Below are 19,453 nucleotides of genomic sequence, written 5' to 3' on the forward strand. Positions count from 1 at the left end.
CCCTGTCCATCGTGCAGACAGCTAAACCAATACTCCCCCACCCCCCGCCGCCAAACAAGGACTGAATCTTCTTTGTAACACATTTACTTTAAACAGAAGAGTCTGGGAAGTGAATCTGTAATATGTGTCTGTAGAAGAGCAATGCTATGTCAGATGTCCTGCTACCAAGCTGGTAGGAAAAGAAAAAACATAAAGAATTTAATAACCTCTGACCTCTCCTGGAAGAAACCTGTCAGTGCTGGTGACAGAACTGTATCCTTCGCCACAACTGAGGCAAGGAGAAATCTAAGAAAGATCATGTTACATTCTCCTGGTGTGGAATATCTGAGGAAGCTTAGAAGGAATTGCTGGAAGACTGCTGCTATCAGCATCCGCTACCTGAGATTATCTTCTCACACCTGAGAGCTTCACTTGGATGTATTACTACACTTTTGTATATAGTACTAGAGTTTAGTATTATGTGGACAAACTTTGGGCTCCCCACCTATGTTTGTATTCAAGGAGGGAATTGGAAATGTTCATGTCTCTTCATAACAAATTTTAGTTGATCGTGATGTCCAAATTTTGCGTAAACTGTAATAGCTTGTTTTCCTAAACTATGGGAAAGACTAACTACAGCTTAGATTTTGAAACAATTGAAAGCTGATGCTTAAGGAGGATTCGAAAATGCATAAAGCTTCCCCATGTAATGATATCGTATATTTTCACCTGAGAGCCCTACAGATTGGTAGACTAGTACTCCCAGAATTCCCAAAGTTGAAGTCCCTAGGTGCCAAAGTCAGTATGTGAATCTACTTGTTGATTGTTTGCATCATTTTCTTTTGCCAAACCAGAACAGCTTCCAAACTGTATTGCCTTTGGAGCATGTGTGTCAGGTACAGCCCAAAGAACTCCACAAGACAGTTCTGTTGCATTTATTAGCTTCCACCTCAAGACAGAAATCTCTCCAGACTGAACCTAAATTCCCAAGCCAGCAAGCCACAACACAGTGAATTCCTTAGGGTGGTGCCAGTCTCATCTTCTTAAACTTCCCACGCTCCTGTTGAGGGCTAAGGAAATGCTTATCTCCCTGAGCATGGCCTTCATAACACCATTCCATCACAATGTGATATATACAAGTTGCCATCCTATAGCACACTTTCTTAGAAGTCCAGTACCATGCAGTGGGACTTTCTGAAGAAATATGAAGAATGCCTATGTTGATAGCTGGTTCTGGGAACTCTAGAATAATTTAGAATTCATAACCAGTATATACAAAACTTCAAATGTCTCATACCATAGTCGAGGGCATGTCTTGGACCTTTGGAGATCCAGCAGAATCCTGATAGAAGTTAGCTACTATAAAAAATTAATCCAACAGCTACAGGGGATATAAATATATTTCTTAGGAAACACCAAGCATGGATCCAAAATTTACTTCTATCAAGGATAACATTGCATGAACTGATTTCTTCTCATAATACTTTTTTTTAATAGTAATTTTATTAAGAATTATAATTACAACAGTAAAAACTAAGACAAACTGAAAAAAACTAAAAGAATAAAAAGAAAAAGGTGCAGAAAATAAAAATAATAGAAAAAATAGAAAAGAAAAAATAATAAAGTAAAGAAAAAGAAAAATATATAAAGAAGTGACTTCCAACCTTCATCACAAGTATAAACAATTTTAATAACTTATCACCTTCTCTTAAAATACAACAAATGATTTCTTCCCATATCCCATCTCTTATTTATAAACAAATCCATAAAGCCTCATCATTTCAATCCTGATGTCAGCAAAAGCCCATTAAGGTTTACCAGAGATAACAACATATCTATTTTAGCCTTGATGAAATAAACCACCTTTATAGTCCTTTCTTTTACTTCTAACAATCTTGAGCTTTAATCCCTTCAAATAATGTCCCAGAACATGATTTTTTCTTTGTTCCTTCTCACAAAATTCTTCAAAATTTTTAAAGTCTTATCTTACTTTTTTTTTTTAATTCAAAACAAAAGCATTTTCCCATCAGGAAGATTCTTTATAATTAATTCCAAAATCTTATTTCAAATTTATCTGGATCCTTAGTCCATTTGTAGCTTTCTAAAATCAAAGTTTTTGCTCACTCTTTTGCTGTTTATTCCCCCCCACCAATTTTTTAAAAATTTCTTAAACTTGTAGTTAAAACTTTCATTGCTAAGGATTGAAGGAAACTCACCTGGTGCTGTAAAACTTGTCAAATTAAAGGTTCCTAATAGTTGAAAAGCAGTTAACAGGCTATTTCCGAAAGTGATTAGAAAGGAAGTATGCAAAGTTAGTGTCCTTTCAAAGGCGCTGACCACAGTTTGAGCAAGTTGTCTATTCCCTCGTCTCCCAGAGCTCTAAACCTGCCGGAGACTACTATCTTGCGGTGTCCTTGTGAGGGGCAGCTGTTCGGAGCACTTATGGGCAATCTCAAGTCCTCTCCTTGTCCAGAGGAGTTATTGAAGAGCTAGTCTACTCACTGGCTCTTCGTTCCTCTGCAGTGTCGGCTCTGCTTTTCATGGAGCTGTCTTCAATCTGCCATTTCTTCTCCAGAAGTCCCATTTCTGCTTATAATACTGTTGATGATGGAGGTGGAAAAGCTTTTTTTTTTTTGGCCAGCTTTATCTTCCCCTGCAGCACCCTGGCACCATCTCCAACAGCATTCTGGAAATTCCCCAAGCCTCTGAAGCAGATTTTAAAAGGACAGAGAATTCTCTAGAGAGAGGGAGAAAATAACAAAAAATAACATTGTCTGCTGCTTTTTCTGTTCATGAAGTCTAATCCTCTATTTTAAAAACGGAGTTATATTTTTTAATACTTCAGAATTTGGGAATTCTTGTTTGGTGAAGCAACCGCTAGCCAAATCATGTGGGCTTTCAGAGATTAATAACATCATTGTTTCAGCTTGCCAGCATTGAAAAAAGGGTTCTGCCTTCCCTTTTCTTGACTGGAGGCCATTAAATCAAGCCAGGTTGAAGAAATCTAGGGTGAAAATTTAGATTTAAAGATAATTCAAGTATGCATGATTTGGTAAACACTTTATAATAAGTGTACTACAGGTTCGGACATAAACTTGTTCTGAACCCATATAGTTGTTAGAAATAGGACCAGTCTATGTATTGCAGTTGAAATAGTCTCTTTGAATTAATCTCCATTTAGTGTTTTACTCCATGTATAAGTGTGCCATATAGCTTTGGAAAACAGGTCAAACTTCCTCAGTATTAGTATTACATAGTTCCTCAGTATTGGCATGGGAATGATCTGTTGATGATATGAAGATGCTAAGAGTCCCAAGGAAATTGGGGATATTTACAAATGCCACTGCTAATGCAAGATTTTGAATAGGCCATGAAACAATGGCATTTTTATCACCATGTAATAATATGTGATCCAACATGCCAATTGGAATGGCTTCCTTTTCACTTTGTCCAGATTTTTGGAAGGTTTGAAGTTATGTCTGGTGATTCAACTGTGTTAGTTTATTTCCATTAATGTAAATTCTTGCATTGGGACTGATGAGGGTTTCCTCATCGAATTTATGATCCGCAAGCAATATCTTCTAGTGCAAAACAAATTTTAAAGACATACCTATGTTTTCAACAGTTGGTGAAAAATCCCAGTTGCAGAAGCTGAAGGAAGTTAAAAAAGCATTTCTTTGAGATCAGAACTTTGGCAGTTTTCTGTAGTGCATTCTTAACAGGCCGCAAGGCTATTAGCACAAGGGGGTTAGCCCATTTGTTTTCCATGAATGTTTAGCAGTAGACTTGTTTCAACAGATGATAGCTGGAGAATGGTAGAGCACGTCTTTGTGAGTGAGAAGAGGGCACATTACTTCTGGTCCTCTTTCTAAATACTGGAGGGGCCCCATCTCAGTCGTCTACCTGTCCAGAATAGAAAAGCTTTCTTTTTTCCTTTAAATAAGGAAGTTTTAACTTTTGTCAGGACTCTCCAGCTATGATTCTGTAAACTATAGGTAGTCTTTTTTTTTTTTTAATATTTTTTTATTTTTACAACAAACACAAAACATACATGGACAAACAAAACCATAAAAAGGCATAAAAAAAAGAGCATCTTCCATTTTATAGCGTGTGTCAACCAGTTACCAACTCGTTGGTGCCCCTTTCATAATCTTAAATTCTCATATCATCTATTCAAAATATACTTGTATACTTATCAATTAACAATTATTAATCATTCATAGCTAATCTATAAAATCATTTATTACAAGAAATTTTAACTTTCAATAGGATTAGTAATACATTTTCATCTATCGATTATATGTGTATATATATAATAATTAATATCAAATTTCTATTATAAAGTTTCCTAATCCATTACATTACTATATTTTCTCATCCAATCATTAATAAAAACAAGTTACTTATCTTCTTACTCTAATTTCAAATCTCAGTTTAACTCATCTCTGCACATTTCATAATTTTCAATAACTTCCTCCTGCATAAGTAATTTTTAATTTTTCCAATTCTTAAAAGTTACAGTTCTAACCAGTATCAGTTACAATGTCAGTTACAGTTCTAACCGGGTTACAGTTCTAACCAGATTCTTCACTACATGTTTCAACAAAAATATCTCTAGTTTAAAATCTATATGTTACTATATTCAACCATATGTAAATGTCTAATCTCTTAAAATATTTAGAATCAAATACAATTTTTAACTATATATCTCAGATTTATACTTTATTCCAGGGCTTGCATAATTTTGAGTTCACCCTTTTCATTCAATATCCCAAAATATCTAACTGTTTATTCCTTTTTCTATATTATTGGATAAGAGAAAGCAATAATAAATGTCCTTTCAAACATTCTGCTTTTGAAGCTTCTGTCAGTTCCATCATTATTGTATTCCCCTCGTTTTTTCTTTAAACATCTGAAGTAGTTTCTTTCAATATTGTTTTACTTCTTCTTTTTGTGCATTCTTTTAGTACGATTTTCCATTATAATCTTGTATAATCTTTTTCTCACCCTCAGTGCCAAGAACAAGTCTGTCCCTCTTCATTTATCAGTTAATTAACCACAATAATTCTGTTTAATGTTTCTGATTTCTTGTACTATTTCTTCCTTTTCCATTGATCCCGTTTTATGTTTAAGTCCATTTTAGCTTTAGTATCTTTTTTTCTTTTTTTTTTTGCGGGAATTTCTGCAGCTCTTCTTCCAGTTTTTTATAGTCATCCTCAATAGTTTAGAGATCTTTTTCTGCATTGTGTTTCTCGTATAGTTTATTATCTTGATAAACCTTCATTGAGTCAAAGGATTCTTTATCTTTGTTCTTGCCAAAAATAAGAAAAAAAAAAAGCAAGAGGAGAAAAAAATAAGAGGAGGGAAAATACTAAGTCTCTTAAAAAAAAAATCCAACTGAGGGGGGAGTGGAGAGCAAAGCAGAGCTTCTAGCAGAAAGAAGAGCTACTGCCACTAATCAGGGCTCTTGTGACTAGCTCAAACTTTCCATCTTGATATTTTCAAAATCGCTTTCAACTCCACTTTCTTGTTTATAGTTACGGATGGCACCTGTATAAACATGCACATCCCACTATCTTTTTAGAAAGCACAGGGTCCTTGAGCATGCGTCACAATAGAAGAAAAAAAGCACTATGTCGAGCCTCTAGATGACAGTGCAACTTTCTTTCATTTACTTTCTCTTAACTCCACTTTCCCCATTTCAAAATCAAAAAGTATAAATTTCTTACAACAATAAAGAAATCTTAGTCAAAAAAAAGGCTTAAAATAAAAAGTTATTGAGTATTAAAAAGAAAAAGCCAATCCAGTTAAAAATATATTTTTTTTTAAGAGAAAAACATCTTGCCAAATCCACTAAAAAGGGAAAGTTGAAAAGAAAAAAAAAATTTCCCCCCTTTTTTTATAAGGCTCGATCTCGCCGCTTAATCCACTTTTCTTCACTTTTAAAAATCTCTTTAAGTTACTTAAGGTGTTCTCTAAGAATAGTTAAATAGTAAAAGTCCATCTCACCCAGTTGACACCCTTCTCTTCCTTCTTCCTTTGGAGCTGCCCTGGCTTTCGCAGCCATTTTGGCTGGCTCTCCTCCGCCGGCTTCAAGAGCTTCTCCCCGGATCAATCTGGGACTTGCGGCGTCCCTGAGATCCGCGGGACGTGCCCTTTGCGATCGCCATCTCTACGGGACGGCTTAGGTCCATCGGGACCGTCCGGGGGAGGAGATATCGGCTGCCATCCTGGGAGCCCAGGATCGCCCGCCGTATCGCCGCGACGCCAGCTCCGCCCTCTCTAAACTATAGGTAGTCTTCATTTAGCAAGTGCCCCGTGCGGCAACTGTTCTTGGTTACGATGGTGATGGAAAAGTAACTTTGTGACCAATCCTCACATTTACAACTTTCACAGGTCTGTAAAGCAAGGGAAAGCTAAAGTAAGTTCTTAAGCACAATCATGGTTTCACTTAGCGACTGCTTCGCTTAACAACTGAGTTGCCGGTCCCAATTATGGTCACTAAACGAGGACTACCTTATGAGACAGTTCATTTTCCCAGGGAATTCTTGCTTTACTCCAACTATTTTTCATTACCTTCCAGCTTCAGTGAATCTTCTTTCCCCTTTTCTGCTTGTACAGCTTCCTCAGCTTCCAATGTTCAAGCAGAGAATTTTCTATTTCCCCTTCACCTATTTTAAAGAATGCTGCCATGGTTATAGCCTTTGTAAAAAGAATCAAATACATGCTAGCATTAACAGTCCCAGCGATCTGGAATACAGGAGGAGTCTCATCCAGGGCAGCTGGAAAGCTTTTGAAGGTTTGTACAACTGATATTCCCTTGCATAGTTTCCCTTTAAACTTCCTGTTTTGTATTGTTTGCAAAACAACATACATATACAGAAACACTATTTGCCTTTTTCCCCCCTCTCTTTTTTGAGAAAGGAGAAAGGATGTTAATTTAGCCATAAACTAAGTAAGTTCGGAGGGTGGGACAAAAACATCAATTATTGATCTGCATGTAAAACTAAGCAGGCACTGATTGGATGATGAGGGAGAAAGAACGAACTCTGACTGCCTGATGGTTCTCTGCAAGCTCTGGGCTCACAAAGATATTACTGTGGCCATCACCTTAATGTCAAAGTACAGCTATTGAATACATTCTGCATCAATCATAGATGGATTTTAAATTGGCTGGAGAAGTTGGAAAAGAAAAAGGATTACGTGTTGAAAGTGAACAAAAGCCCTTTAAGCTTGCACACAATGTACTGTATAAGAATTTGAACTTGCTATCTTTAGAAGTTTTTGGTGGAATAAATCAGGTTATTCTAGTAGTATAAGTCCCCCCTCCTCTTTTTCTATTTGTCTCTGCCTCATGGCCAAACCCTCCCTCCTGTCCATCTGTCTTTCCTTTTTCTCAGCGTGCTGTCAGCTAGACAAGTCATCTCCTCATCTCTTAGCAAAAGGGGTAGTGTATAAATATCTTCCCAGGCCCTGCAGAAAACCACGGTGTTTATCTGCTTTCTCTTTCTTGATGACTTCACCTCTTTGATTTGAAATACAGTAGGTGGCTGTGGGCCATTGAAGTAGGTGGCTTCAACCCCCTCCAGCTTTTGACTTTCTTTCCTGAAAACCGAAGCCTCTAATAACAGAAAAGGAAAATAGGTTCATTTCTTGTATGATGTGGGCAGGGCAGAGAGATAGTAATTTAATTGCAACAGAGGACTATTTCCACAAGGCTTTGTAGCTTGTCAGGTACTAGTGTAGGCTGTGACAAAAAGGCAAGTGAGTTCCAAGAGGAAGATTAGCAGCTTGGGACCCCTAGGGAAAGTTAAGCAGACTTCATATGTTCAAATCCACCTTCAGATCATCACTGACTGTCAGCCCAACCTATTTTACAGGGTTATCATTAGGGGAAAAATGGAGCAGAGAGTGCTATGGATGCTACCTTGAGCTTCTGGAGGAAAGTTAGAATGTAAATCTAACAAGCATAAATAAAATTGATATTGGGAGTTGGAGTTGGACAATATATGGAAGAACAGAAGTTGTCCATCCCTGCGCCAGATGCCCTCAAATGCTTCAGTGAAAATTTAAAGGTGGGTGGAGGGACACAGTGGGAAACATATATTTGCTCCTTGGAAATCCTAGGTTGCCATTGCAACTGACCTTTCCTGTTAACATGAGGAGGCAGAGCTGGAAGAATTGTCGCTATATCCTGTCCACGTGTTCTTTTGAGCAACACTCTAAAATGGCTCTCCAAATTACTTGATTAGCTAGCCTTAGGAAAGCTTTTATGTCTCAATCTCAACTTCCCTCTATAATAGAAGGATAATGTTTATGTGTGCTTAACAACAACAGAATGCTGAAAGAATAGATGTCTCTGTTGTTTTAGTTTACCAAGTAGCTTGATATGAAATTCAAGACACAAATTTTCTGATACTTCATTTGTGTATTAATGTTTGCTTTTTAATTATACATAATATTTTTATAAGTACTAACATTTTCAATATTCAGAACATGCCAATAGGTTTTCCTCTCAGGTAAAGTTGTATTGCACAATCGTCAGTTGGAATTCCATGCTCATTATGCATTTAGGATTCATTAAAATAGCATACTGTGGTTTGGACTTCTCTGACTATAAGCCGTGGCTTGGAAGTAAAACCCTATTAATTAACCATGCTATTAAGCTGTGCTGTGCTTCCAAAAATGCAAGGGCTGTTAGTCCTGATGACATAACTTTTATACAACCCAACCTGAGGCTGGTATTTGGGAAAAGAAAAATATTAGCTCAACAAATTCTGAAAACAAAATCCATAGAATAATCGTGTATTAGAAATAACAAATGATCATATTAATCTGCATGCTAAATATCTACAGTGGAAGCTATTGAAGTAGGTTAAGAATTTTCTTCCATTTTATACCCTGAACGTCAAGGCAGAGCTGTCCTATTTCTAGTGTATCCACAGTGGAGTACTGTAGATAATATCTTGGCCTCCAGTGACAGGCTATGTGTAAATAAATAGGAATAAGGTATTATATGTTGCTACAGGTTGGGAGAGATGGTAATGTAAGCCTTACTGGCAGAGCCCTTCTTCCCAAGGTCCTCCAGTAGAAGGTAAGGATGACTGGCTGAGCCTCTTGACATGCCTTAGACCAGTGTTAAGATGTGTGGACTTCAGTTCCCAGAATTTCTGAGCCAGCATGCTGGCTGGGGAATTCTGGGAGTTGAAATCTATACATCTTAAAATTGATGAGGTTGAGAAAACCTGCCTTAGACTATCTAGTTGGGGACATTAGCTCTTTTACCAAGGACTTCTCCATCCCAGCAATAGGAAAATAGAGTACAGAAGGTGCTATAGATCTTCCCACTGAAAACCTAGAAATACAAAACCAAGTAGACCTTCTGCCAGTCCTGAAATATAGGGATAGCTCTGTAACAATGCATAAGCATACCGACCCACAAGGAATGTTTTAATAAGAATTATCCTTTTGAAGCCAGCACAGAGAAATTTTTAGATATTAAAAAAAAAAGAGCTTGTCATTGGAAAAAGGGAAATTACAGGAAAAACAAGGAAAGGCAATAGTTGCACACCCAGAATTCCAAATAAAATCAGTGCTGTCAGCCTGGCTAAACTAGTTACTTACTGCCTTCTTGAATAAGATCTTAGATATCAGCAGATTCAAGGTTCAAAACAGAATGGTTGGAAAGAGATCAACATCTGGGCCTTCTGTTTAGGTATTTTTAGGCAAGCCCTGTTCCTCCTTTTTTGGATGATAATTGAAAGCCTGGGGAAAGATAATTGAAGGCTTGGGGAAATTGACTGTTACTTTATCCAGTCAAGCAAAATGCTTCATTGCCGATGTCCTTGGTCCAGTCAGCAAATTATGAATTATTTTGTAGCTGAACTTACCTTCCTAACAAATCTTGGTGGAGAGAGAAATGATACAGAGATAAATAAGTTTTCAGCAATTTCATCAAAAGGACTATATGGGAGAATTTAATCTAGTTTCACCTCAGCATGAGGTGACACTATCAGGTACTATGTTTTGGGGGGAACACTATTGGCCATATCAGAAATTAGGGGTTTGTCACACATACCAGTAATAGTTGCAATACAAGGGTAATTGCACTGGACCACTGTTCATTAAATATCTGTTCATCAACCATGATGGTGCCCTAGCATGAATGGCTACGTGGTGCATCCTATGCTGCATCCTACTGTTCATGGATTAACATTGATTCACAAGTTCTCACTAACAAGAAGGGGGGTTGGGTTCAACAGCATGCTGGGTGGATAAGTTCGCTCCAAGCAAACCCATCCCAATCTTTTTGACTGGTTTCTTGTGATCTGTTAAGAACATGCCAGATAAAGAATCACTGTGGTCTGTTAATTGCAGTCCAGAATTGTAGACAACTAGAAACCACTAGCTTAAACCCATTTGAAACCTGTTTATAATTTAGATGTTATATATCAGTATCAATCCTGAATGAGGGTATGTGTTAATGTTGCCTAGAGACATATAAATTCTCTTCCCTCGACTGACTACAACTCACGTGAAGTCCTGGACATACAGAAGAGAAATGTACTGCTCATATTTGGCCCACCTGTGGCTTTAATGACAATTTTTGGAAAACCCATACTTGGATCAAGGAAATCAGTGGTTTATTTGATGTATCATCAAAGCTGTAGTTGACCTTGATGAGTCATAGCTACATTTTGAAAAGGAAAAAAATGGGACAGAGGTGATCTTGCAGAGATCAGCCCAACAAGGTAAACTAAATAAAGATATCCGCAAAAATAAAAGTGCCACCATATGAGGGTTTGAGGGAGCTGAGAGAACAGTAATATGAGAGACAGAGACAGAGACAAAGACAAAGACAGAGAATGAATGATGCATGCATGCATGCATGCTGAGCAATTTGGGATCTGTTGAGAGGTTAAGTATACCTATAACTCTCCAGATGAATTCACTGTCTCTGCTCTTCCCACTCTGCCACCCTGCTTGCCATGCATGGCAGGAAATGCAGGGGGAGACAAGAAGCAGAATGGGTCTTTTGTTGCCAGTTTGCCAGTTCTATGGAGGCACCATGTCTTCTGCTGGCAGTAACTGGCACTGAAGAAGGCATTCCCCACCCTGTTCCTCTCTCTTCACTCTTTCTTGTGCAGAAAGAATCCTTCTTCTGCTTTGTTCCCAGGGCAAAATAGAGGTTGGAAGTACGGTTGGCACTTTTTTAAGCCAGCATAGTTTTCTGCTGCTGCTTGTACTGGATAACAGCACTTTAGTGCTGCCATGCAGAATAGCCCTATACACCTATTGCTTTCTGCAACTGTAGCAGAATTTAGCAGTATCCTAGCATGTTGACATACATTAAAAGTAGAAATGCACCATTAGTTTGAAATTTTATCTTTTGTAAAGGTAGGAAGTGTACGTTTGGGGGAAACAGCCTAATGGATAACTGTGGCTGCAGGATGCCCTCCTCATGGTGCTCTGGCAGAGTGAAATAACAGAGGTGGCACCTGGAATTGGGGCTTCTGAATTTTTGCCAACTAGCTATGGAACACATTTCTTAAAGACATTATTGAAGGCTTTTTCTAATGGTCCTTTGGGACTTGGGTTTATTTTCCTAGCTTTTCAAATAAATGATTTTAACTCCTAATCCATTGCGTATCAATCATGTCCTTCAGCTGTGCAGTTCAAGGGGCTGGTAGTTATCTATAAAGCCCTACATGGCATATGGCCTGGTTACTTGAGTGACCGCCTATCTCCCATAGTATCTGTCTGGAGGATTCAATCTGGTAGGGTTGGTGCGCTTCGGGTTCCTTCAATTAAACAATGCCATCTATCGGGACCTTGGAAGCATACCTTCTCTGTGGCAATGTCTGCCCTCTGGAATGAGGTTCCCCCTGAGACCTGGATGGCCCCACTCTGCTGGTGTTTTGAAGGGCACTGAAACTTGGCTTTTTGCCCAGGCCTTTGGTGAGGATGACTAAAGCCTGTTTTGGGTTGTTTTCCTTTGTTTCTGTCTGTTTTTGTCATCCTGCCATCTTTACGATTCTTTTTGTTTCTTGCTGTTTTTCTTCTTTTTAATGTTGTAAACAACTTGTAAACTGCCAAGAGTTGCTGAGAGTCAGATGGCATATACATTTATTTTATATGCCACAACAACAACAACAACAACAGATTACCTTAGTCTCAAGATGTTGGTAAACTATCAGAGCTATCTAATAAAGCCATGTTGCTTGGTAGGGGATGAATGGGTAGATCCAAGATATATTAGCAAGACCTGATGGGTAAGAGTGGGGATGTAACCCACTCAGAAATCTGCATTCCTTGGTTTTGGGTCCTTTATCAGTCATGACCCCAAGGAAAGGAATGGTTGTGTGGCAATGTTCTGCAACTGTGATAGTGACCCTACTCTGGAGCGTGAAGTTGAGCTGCAGGGACATGTTGGGGTTCCTGCTCACGCACCATATGTCCTGCTGCCTGGCAGAATCCATCCTGAGCTTCTGGACCTTGTGACTGGGATGTTTTTGAAATTCCCCAGCTATATTGGGGGATTTCAGCCTCTGTGCCTTCAGGACAGGGGCAGGAAAGACTTAGGAATTCATGGTCTCCATGGCAACCATGGGCTTGCCACCAGTGAACTAGAGCCTGATCACACAGGTGGACATACATCTCATTTTTGCTTAGGAGCACTTATGTGATCTTTGGAGGACTTTGCTTTGAGCCCTTTGGCATGGTCAGATTACTTCCTGTCCAGATGAGATTTGTTGCCACCCTAGCCCTCCTCAGAGTAGGAGAATTAATCAGGATGGTCCACCTGGGTGCCTTATGGATCCAGATGGATTCCAGCAAGCACTTGGGAATTTTCCTAGCACTTTGACTAGCAGTTATGTTAGGTATTTGCTGAAGGGTTAGAATTGGAACATGATCAACGTGCTTGATGAGATTGCTCTCAACCACTACTTCAGGTTGCCTGGGTTGGGGTGTGTGAGTGGCTGACTCACTGCTGATAACTGCACTCAAGATCTGTTCACAATTGTCAGTTTTCTCACATTTGAGTATTAACTTTACTACTCATATTAATACTTGTATGCTTCAGTTAACTGATCCATTTTCATGAATCAGACTTTGGCCAGCCAATTGGTGATGAATATAGGGAGGCTATGGTCTATCATCTCTGTAGACCACCAATGGTCTACAGAAAGTAAGTGTGTGTGTGTGAAAGAGGGAGAGAGAGGGAGGGAAGGAAGGAAGGAAGGAGGGAGAGTGTCAGTTTGGTTTATTAGTTAAAGCACCGGACTAGGAGAGGGGAAACCCAAGTTCTAATCCTGCACTAGGCTTGAAGCCAGCTGGTTGACTTTGGGCCAGTCACACACTCTCAGCCTAAGAAGAAGGCAATGGCAAACCACTTCTGAAAATGTTGCCAAAAAAAATGCATGGACTTGTCTGTGTAGTTGACTGACTTGAAGGCTATATGTGTATGTATGTGTGTGCACGCGCACGTGTGTGTGTATACACACACACATGCACCAATGACACATGAAAATAAATAGAATAAATGTGTTCTATTTGAAAAGAATGAATGAATGAATGAATGAATGAATGAATGAATGAATGAATGAATGAATGCAAGTTTCTAAATTTGAGTCCCCTTTGGAGCTTGGGGTCAGGTGGATTTTCATGCTCCCACCCTATCTTGGTTAGGGTTTGAACACTGCTTTACACAGAATGATTCCTTTCTTGTTTGCTTTTTAAAATATTATATCAAAACCAACCACATTAGGCATATATGGATATTTGTACATTGTATTATTTTTTTTTTTTAAACCGCTCTAAAGCAATACTTATTCTCAAATGAGATGTATAGTTTTATACAGAGAGACTTCTAAAGAGGACCATCAGGGGTAAGAGAAAAATTACTGAATTACATCTCTGTGGATAAAATACTGAAATACAGATTCAAGCCAATTCAGTGGGCTCAGAAATGTAAGAACTCATGTCCAGTGATTTCTTTCCAGTTTATAGTGAAAGTAGCTATTATAATGATGTGTACCAACCCTTGGCCTTAAAACTCGTTCAGCAATTGGTATTTTCTGCTTTCCAGCATGGGCGGACACCTCTCCATCTTGCAGCTTACAAGGGTCATCTCCGTGTGGTCCAGATTCTGCTCAAAGCAAGCTGTGACGTGGATCTTCAGGATGATGTGAGTAGTCACAACCATTCTTGCAGGAATGGGAGCTTTTCTCTTTTGTAAACTTAAGAATCAGCTATATGTGGTCCATTTTGGAGACTGTCTGCCTGGAAAATATGTTTGCTTTCTTTTATTGATTCCAAACCTGTCTGGGTCAACCTGCAAGGGGCATCAGCAAGTACAATGACAGTGCAGATGAACTACCTTAGCCCTTCTTTTCAAAAGCCTAAGTGAATGCCTTTCAGATACTTTTTAAAATGGCTGCAGGAAGAAATGAGTGATAAGTAAATTAAGAACTAGTGTTATAATCTGCTGGAAGCATGTTAGACATTTTTTTAAAAATTCATTTGCCCTTCCATCAAGGACGTTGGAAGAAGCTGAGTAGGAGTTTGTACTTTGAAGAAGCCAAAATGTCAATTAATTCTTTTCACAGCAGTTCTGTTTGGCTGTCTTCGAGCTGTCAATGTGTATACCTCTTGCAGTCGCATTAAAAGTGTGAAACCTAGGCCAGGAATGTTTGTATTTATTAGTGCATATCGTTAGTGCATGAAATCAAGGTACTTTGGGGCATAAGTGTTCATGATTTATTTTTTGCACCCTTTGTGGATTAAACTTGGCCATTTTCAGCCTTTAAGAAATATGTGAGTTCATGTACATATATACAAATAGCAGCTTTGTTACTGTTCACAGTATTTGCAGAATCCAATTGTTACTAAAGCTGTGCAGCATTCGTCCCAACAATGTTGTTAGCTTAGATCAAAAGTTAATTAGCTGGGGAAAATATTCAAGTGATTTTAACTTGAAAATGATTAATATTTATTTGATTAAATAATCACATTCTCTTTTTCTGTAGCCCCTACCTCCCATTCTTTGTCTGCTGCTTTTGATAAACTATAGTTGTGCACAAATGCCCATCTTCTTTTAGATCAAGACCACGTGGATTTTTATATACTCACCTTGTGCAAGATATTTGGACTCTCTTTTATTGTATTTTCTACCCTGCATTTTCTTCAGAGAGCTTATGCTGATATACATGTTTTCCCTCCCTCAAGTATATCCTTACAGCAATCCTGTGAGATAGGTCAAACTGAGTGGAACTAAATGGTGCCAAGGACATACAAACTGAGTGAGGACTTGAAATCATGTCTTCTCAGTGCTAGTCCAACATTTGCCTATAAGTATGATTAATAATGCAGCTTTGCAGCAACCAGGGTTACTAATATTTCCAACTTTCAAGAGACTATCTTTTTTGATTTTTTTTTAAATTGAGCCATGGAAGTCATTAATTATTTTATTTTTAAATATCCAACTGTAAACCATTTATTTATTTATTTATTTATTTATTTATTTATTTATCCAATGTATATGGCTACCCATCTCAACAAGTGACTCTGGGCAGCAAATCATAATTACCCAGTTAAAGTATCCTCTGCCAAATGATGTAAAGGAACTTGTTAAATGTGGTAGAATATTTAAAATGCTGACTTCATGTTCTGCAGATGTTGATCGTTAACATATTGTTAAAGACCTAATCATTAGTTGAAGAATGACCTCCAGTGACCTTGAATGGGATTATTATGAATTTCAGCCTGTGGATACCAGCTTTCTAGAATATGAAACCCCAAGAAGTAATTCTTTCCTTCTCCCTGCTAATCCTGCAAGCCCCTATTGGAATCCAGATGCCATCTCTGATTGGTCAAGGAGTGTTCACACAGCACATACCTCAGAAATAGTCAAGGGAACAGTGGTCCTGGTAAAAGAAGTCAAGGAAGAAAAAGATAAGAAAAAACAGAGGAAAAAGGCTAGAAAAGATCCTAGAAGATTGCAAAGAGAGAAAGAGGTTAGAACTCTTTTCAGCTTGCATGTAGCATTCGGACTGGCCATCTGGCATGTCAGATCTACTTCAGAAATGCATGGTTGCATGTCTCCCTTACTTACTATGATTCACCACAAAGTTATCTACCTTTTGCAAAGAGTTCTACTGTCTATTTTGGGGTTCCCTGATCTAAGTGAATGTATCCCAAGTACCAAAGGATGTTGTTTCAATTTATATAGACTCATCCCTAAACAAGGAATCTGAGGGCTTTGTACATGAGTCACTCGCAGGTCACCCTGATGTTCTATAAGCATTTTTAATGTCTGCTTTTGGTAATAAATTGGGTTGTAGTGAATTTAAGGGCTGTTATCTCAGGCATTGTCCCTAACCATGATAATGCCCAAATGATGACTTATGCAAGTAAGCTCCATCCGTTCATTTTTATGTCACAGTGTTGCACACAAGTATGTACTAGTATGTACATAAAATGGAATGATCATAATACAGATTTTATCACTTCTGTCCCCCTGCCTCCTTGGATGAATATGATCTCAAGATAATTGTTCAGATAAACCGCTTGACATTTAGTATCCAGAGCAGTTGAAGAATACATACTATCTATGGGACCAATGCTCACTTATGAGTAGTTGCTCAATTTTGTGAAATGGTTGAGGGTGTTTGGTTAGGACTATTGACTGTGGATGTTTAAAATGGTTAAACTGTCAATGCATTTACAGTACCTACCTTCCCAAACTGCAGGGGGGTTTGGCAGTGGTGGTGGGCTTTCTGTAGTCCCATTTACCGATTGTTGTTGTTGTGTTGTTTTATTTTCCATTTTTGTGGATCGCTGAATAAGTTAAAAAAGAATGCTTGAGAAAATTCAGGAAGTCTTTATTCTCGTCAACTGGATTGCTATTTTCCAATCTAACAAATAATGAGATTATTTATTTCAGGGACCAAATCAATGTTACCCCGAATAGGCAGGACTGTTCTCTTATTTTAAATGGTCAAGATAGTGGGACTATATATTTTTATATTGCCATTTGTACATTAACACAGTTTAACAGTAGAATTACATATTAAGCACAACAGCTAGCCTCCAATTGCTATTGCACTCAATGGGACTTGCTTCATTCTGAATTGCCATAGAGTGTAAAGAAGATTCCTCCTTTGACCCAGAGAAGTGGCTGACAGAGACTGTGCAACTTCTTAAGAGTTCCTACTTAGAAATATATTAAGGAAAGATAAATGAGAACAACTCTTCTTGCTAAGCAAAAAAAGAACATTGAGCCCTATAGGTGATTTTTAGGTAGTCAGTATTGACTAACTGAGCATCAGATATTTTACTGGGGTGGGGGCTAAGTGTGGGTGGAAAGTGAACTAATGATTAAGCCTAGTTGCTCTTCTTTCTATCCCTACCCTATCTCCTTTCAAAACGCATGACGCAAATTGGACTAAGAAAGGGAATAGACTACAGGTAGTCCTCACTTAACTACAGTAATTGGGACCATGGTTGTAAAGTGTGATGTCATGTGATTGCGCCACTTAGCAATGAAAATTCTGGCACTTCTGGTTGCCGTTGTTAAGCAAATCCTGTGCTGTCATTAAGCACAATGTCATGTGGTCACCACTGACTTTTCTTGTAGGAAGCTGGCAAAGAATGTCACAAATGGTGATCACGTGACTGCAGGATGCTACAACTGTAAGTATGAAGGCCAGTCATAAGTACCACTCATTCAGCACAGTTTTAAGTTTGAATGGTTGCCAAACAAAAGTGGTCTTTAAGCAAGGACCACCTGTGTTAATCTTTCCTCATAATCTCTTGAAAACTCTATTATACAGTGGAACCTTGGTTTATGAACTTAATTTGTTCCGTGACTGGCCGCAACCGGAATTGGTCGCAACCCGAAGCAAATTTCCCCATAAGGTTTAATGTAATTACCGTTAATCCGTTCTGGCGTGGAGGACAGGGAGGCGGCTATTGCTTGGAGGGAGAGTCCCCCTCCCTACGACCATGTGTCAGGGGCGGAAAATGGCCACGGACCACGTGTCGGGGCGGAAAAATGGCCACGGACCATGTGTCGGGCGGAAAAATGGCTGCGGACCACGTGTCAGGGGCGGAAAAATGGCCGCGGACCACGTGTCAGGGGTGGAAAATGGCCGCGGACCATGTGTCAGGGGCGGAAAAATGGCCGCGGACCATGTGTCACGGGAGGGAAAATGGCCGTGTATCCTGTTTGTACCCCGAGGCGGAGTTCGCAAACTGAAGCAAAATTTTGCGGCCGGAGCTGATCGTAACCCGAAAAGTTCGTTAACAGAAGCGTTCGTAACCCGAGGTTCCACTGTACTTTGTTATATCCAACAGTCGTTGGGTTCTCCTATCTTACATAATTTTGTACTGCAATGACCAGGTCACCTCCTACATGTGAAAACATCACTGCTACAGCCACAGCAAGCTTGCCTGGTTAGCTATTTTGTAGGCTATTCCGCTTCGATGTGGGCAGAAACTATCAGTGTTGTTTATTAAAACAACTTCCTGTGTGACTCGAGATTCTTTTTAATTGGAGGAAAATGTTTTCCAGAGCAGACACTGTCTTTCTCTAATGTTAGCATCACTGAATTACATTGGTTTTTGTTCACGCTCTGATCTGATTAAAGGGGTGAGGTTTGAGTAGGTGGTAAATCACTACTTAGGAACTGTTTCTCAACCGGTTCTGAGAGGGTGAACAAGTGATGGTAATAGTTTTCCCAGTCCTCAGCAGAGATTGGCATATTGAATGTGAATCTCTGTTCTTTCGGGACTCCAGCTACAGAGTGCCAAAATGTAGCCAAATTATGACTTTTTGCTGACAGCTCAAGTCCTGACCAAATTGAAGCAGCATAACTTTTTTTCCTTTGATTTAATGAGTTTCTTATATTCTCCTCTTAGAAATAGCATCTTAGCTTCTGTATATACAGAGAATGCCTCTGAGTGAGTCTCATTGCTGCCTTCAATTTCTTTTTCATCAAACAACATTTATTGTCAAACTAGGGAGATCTCCCTATAGGGACACTTTTGGAGGAGGATTTAGTTATTAGGTGCTTCTTCAACATGTGGCACAAATTTATGAATGGACTGACTGGACTGTTAAGGCCCAACTGACAATGTTTTCTGATTTGAGGCTATTCTATATTGCATCGGTATCTACTTTGGACCACATTAACCTTCTATTTTGCCTCACCTCTGAGTTAATTATAACCCACCTATCAGCCATGTTATATGATCTTAAGTCTGAATGGCCTGAGAATTTCACACTCACTGGCTGATGATCGCTTTCTCCTCATGGATGGACAGTGGCCTCTGAAAAGAGGTCACCTTTACTTTTTGATACATATATGAGATCTGACACACTGCTTGAATAGCCTGAGTGGAAGGTATATGGTTATATCCAGTTATTATCCTTGCCTCCCAGAATCTGAAGGTTACATTTAAAAATCAGTAA

General features: G+C 38.9%; 1 protein-coding gene across 11 annotated transcripts in view; it reads left to right on the forward strand.

Moving 5' to 3' along the window:
• ANKRD6 (ankyrin repeat domain 6) overlaps positions 1-19,453 on the forward strand; it is an 87,107-nt gene that overhangs the window by 46,014 nt on the left and 21,640 nt on the right. For 6 of the 11 annotated variants that reach the window (XM_025174255.2, XM_088138461.1, XM_088138476.1 and 3 more), the window contains 2 exons: positions 14,069-14,167; positions 15,744-15,995. In XM_025174255.2, coding sequence (XP_025030023.1) covers positions 14,069-14,167; positions 15,744-15,995 — 351 coding nt within the window. Of the gene's footprint in view, positions 1-14,068; positions 14,168-15,654; positions 15,996-19,453 lie in introns of those variants that run through there. The other 5 variants (XM_088138483.1, XM_088138486.1, XM_007421796.4 and 2 more) reach the window with 3 other exon arrangements.

This window comes from Python bivittatus, unplaced genomic scaffold (assembly GCF_059951505.1).
Source record: "Python bivittatus isolate LINGU-HERP-01145 unplaced genomic scaffold, Pbiv_v1 ctg000020_np1212, whole genome shotgun sequence".
In the NCBI taxonomy this organism is placed as follows: Eukaryota; Metazoa; Chordata; class Lepidosauria; order Squamata; family Pythonidae; genus Python; species Python bivittatus.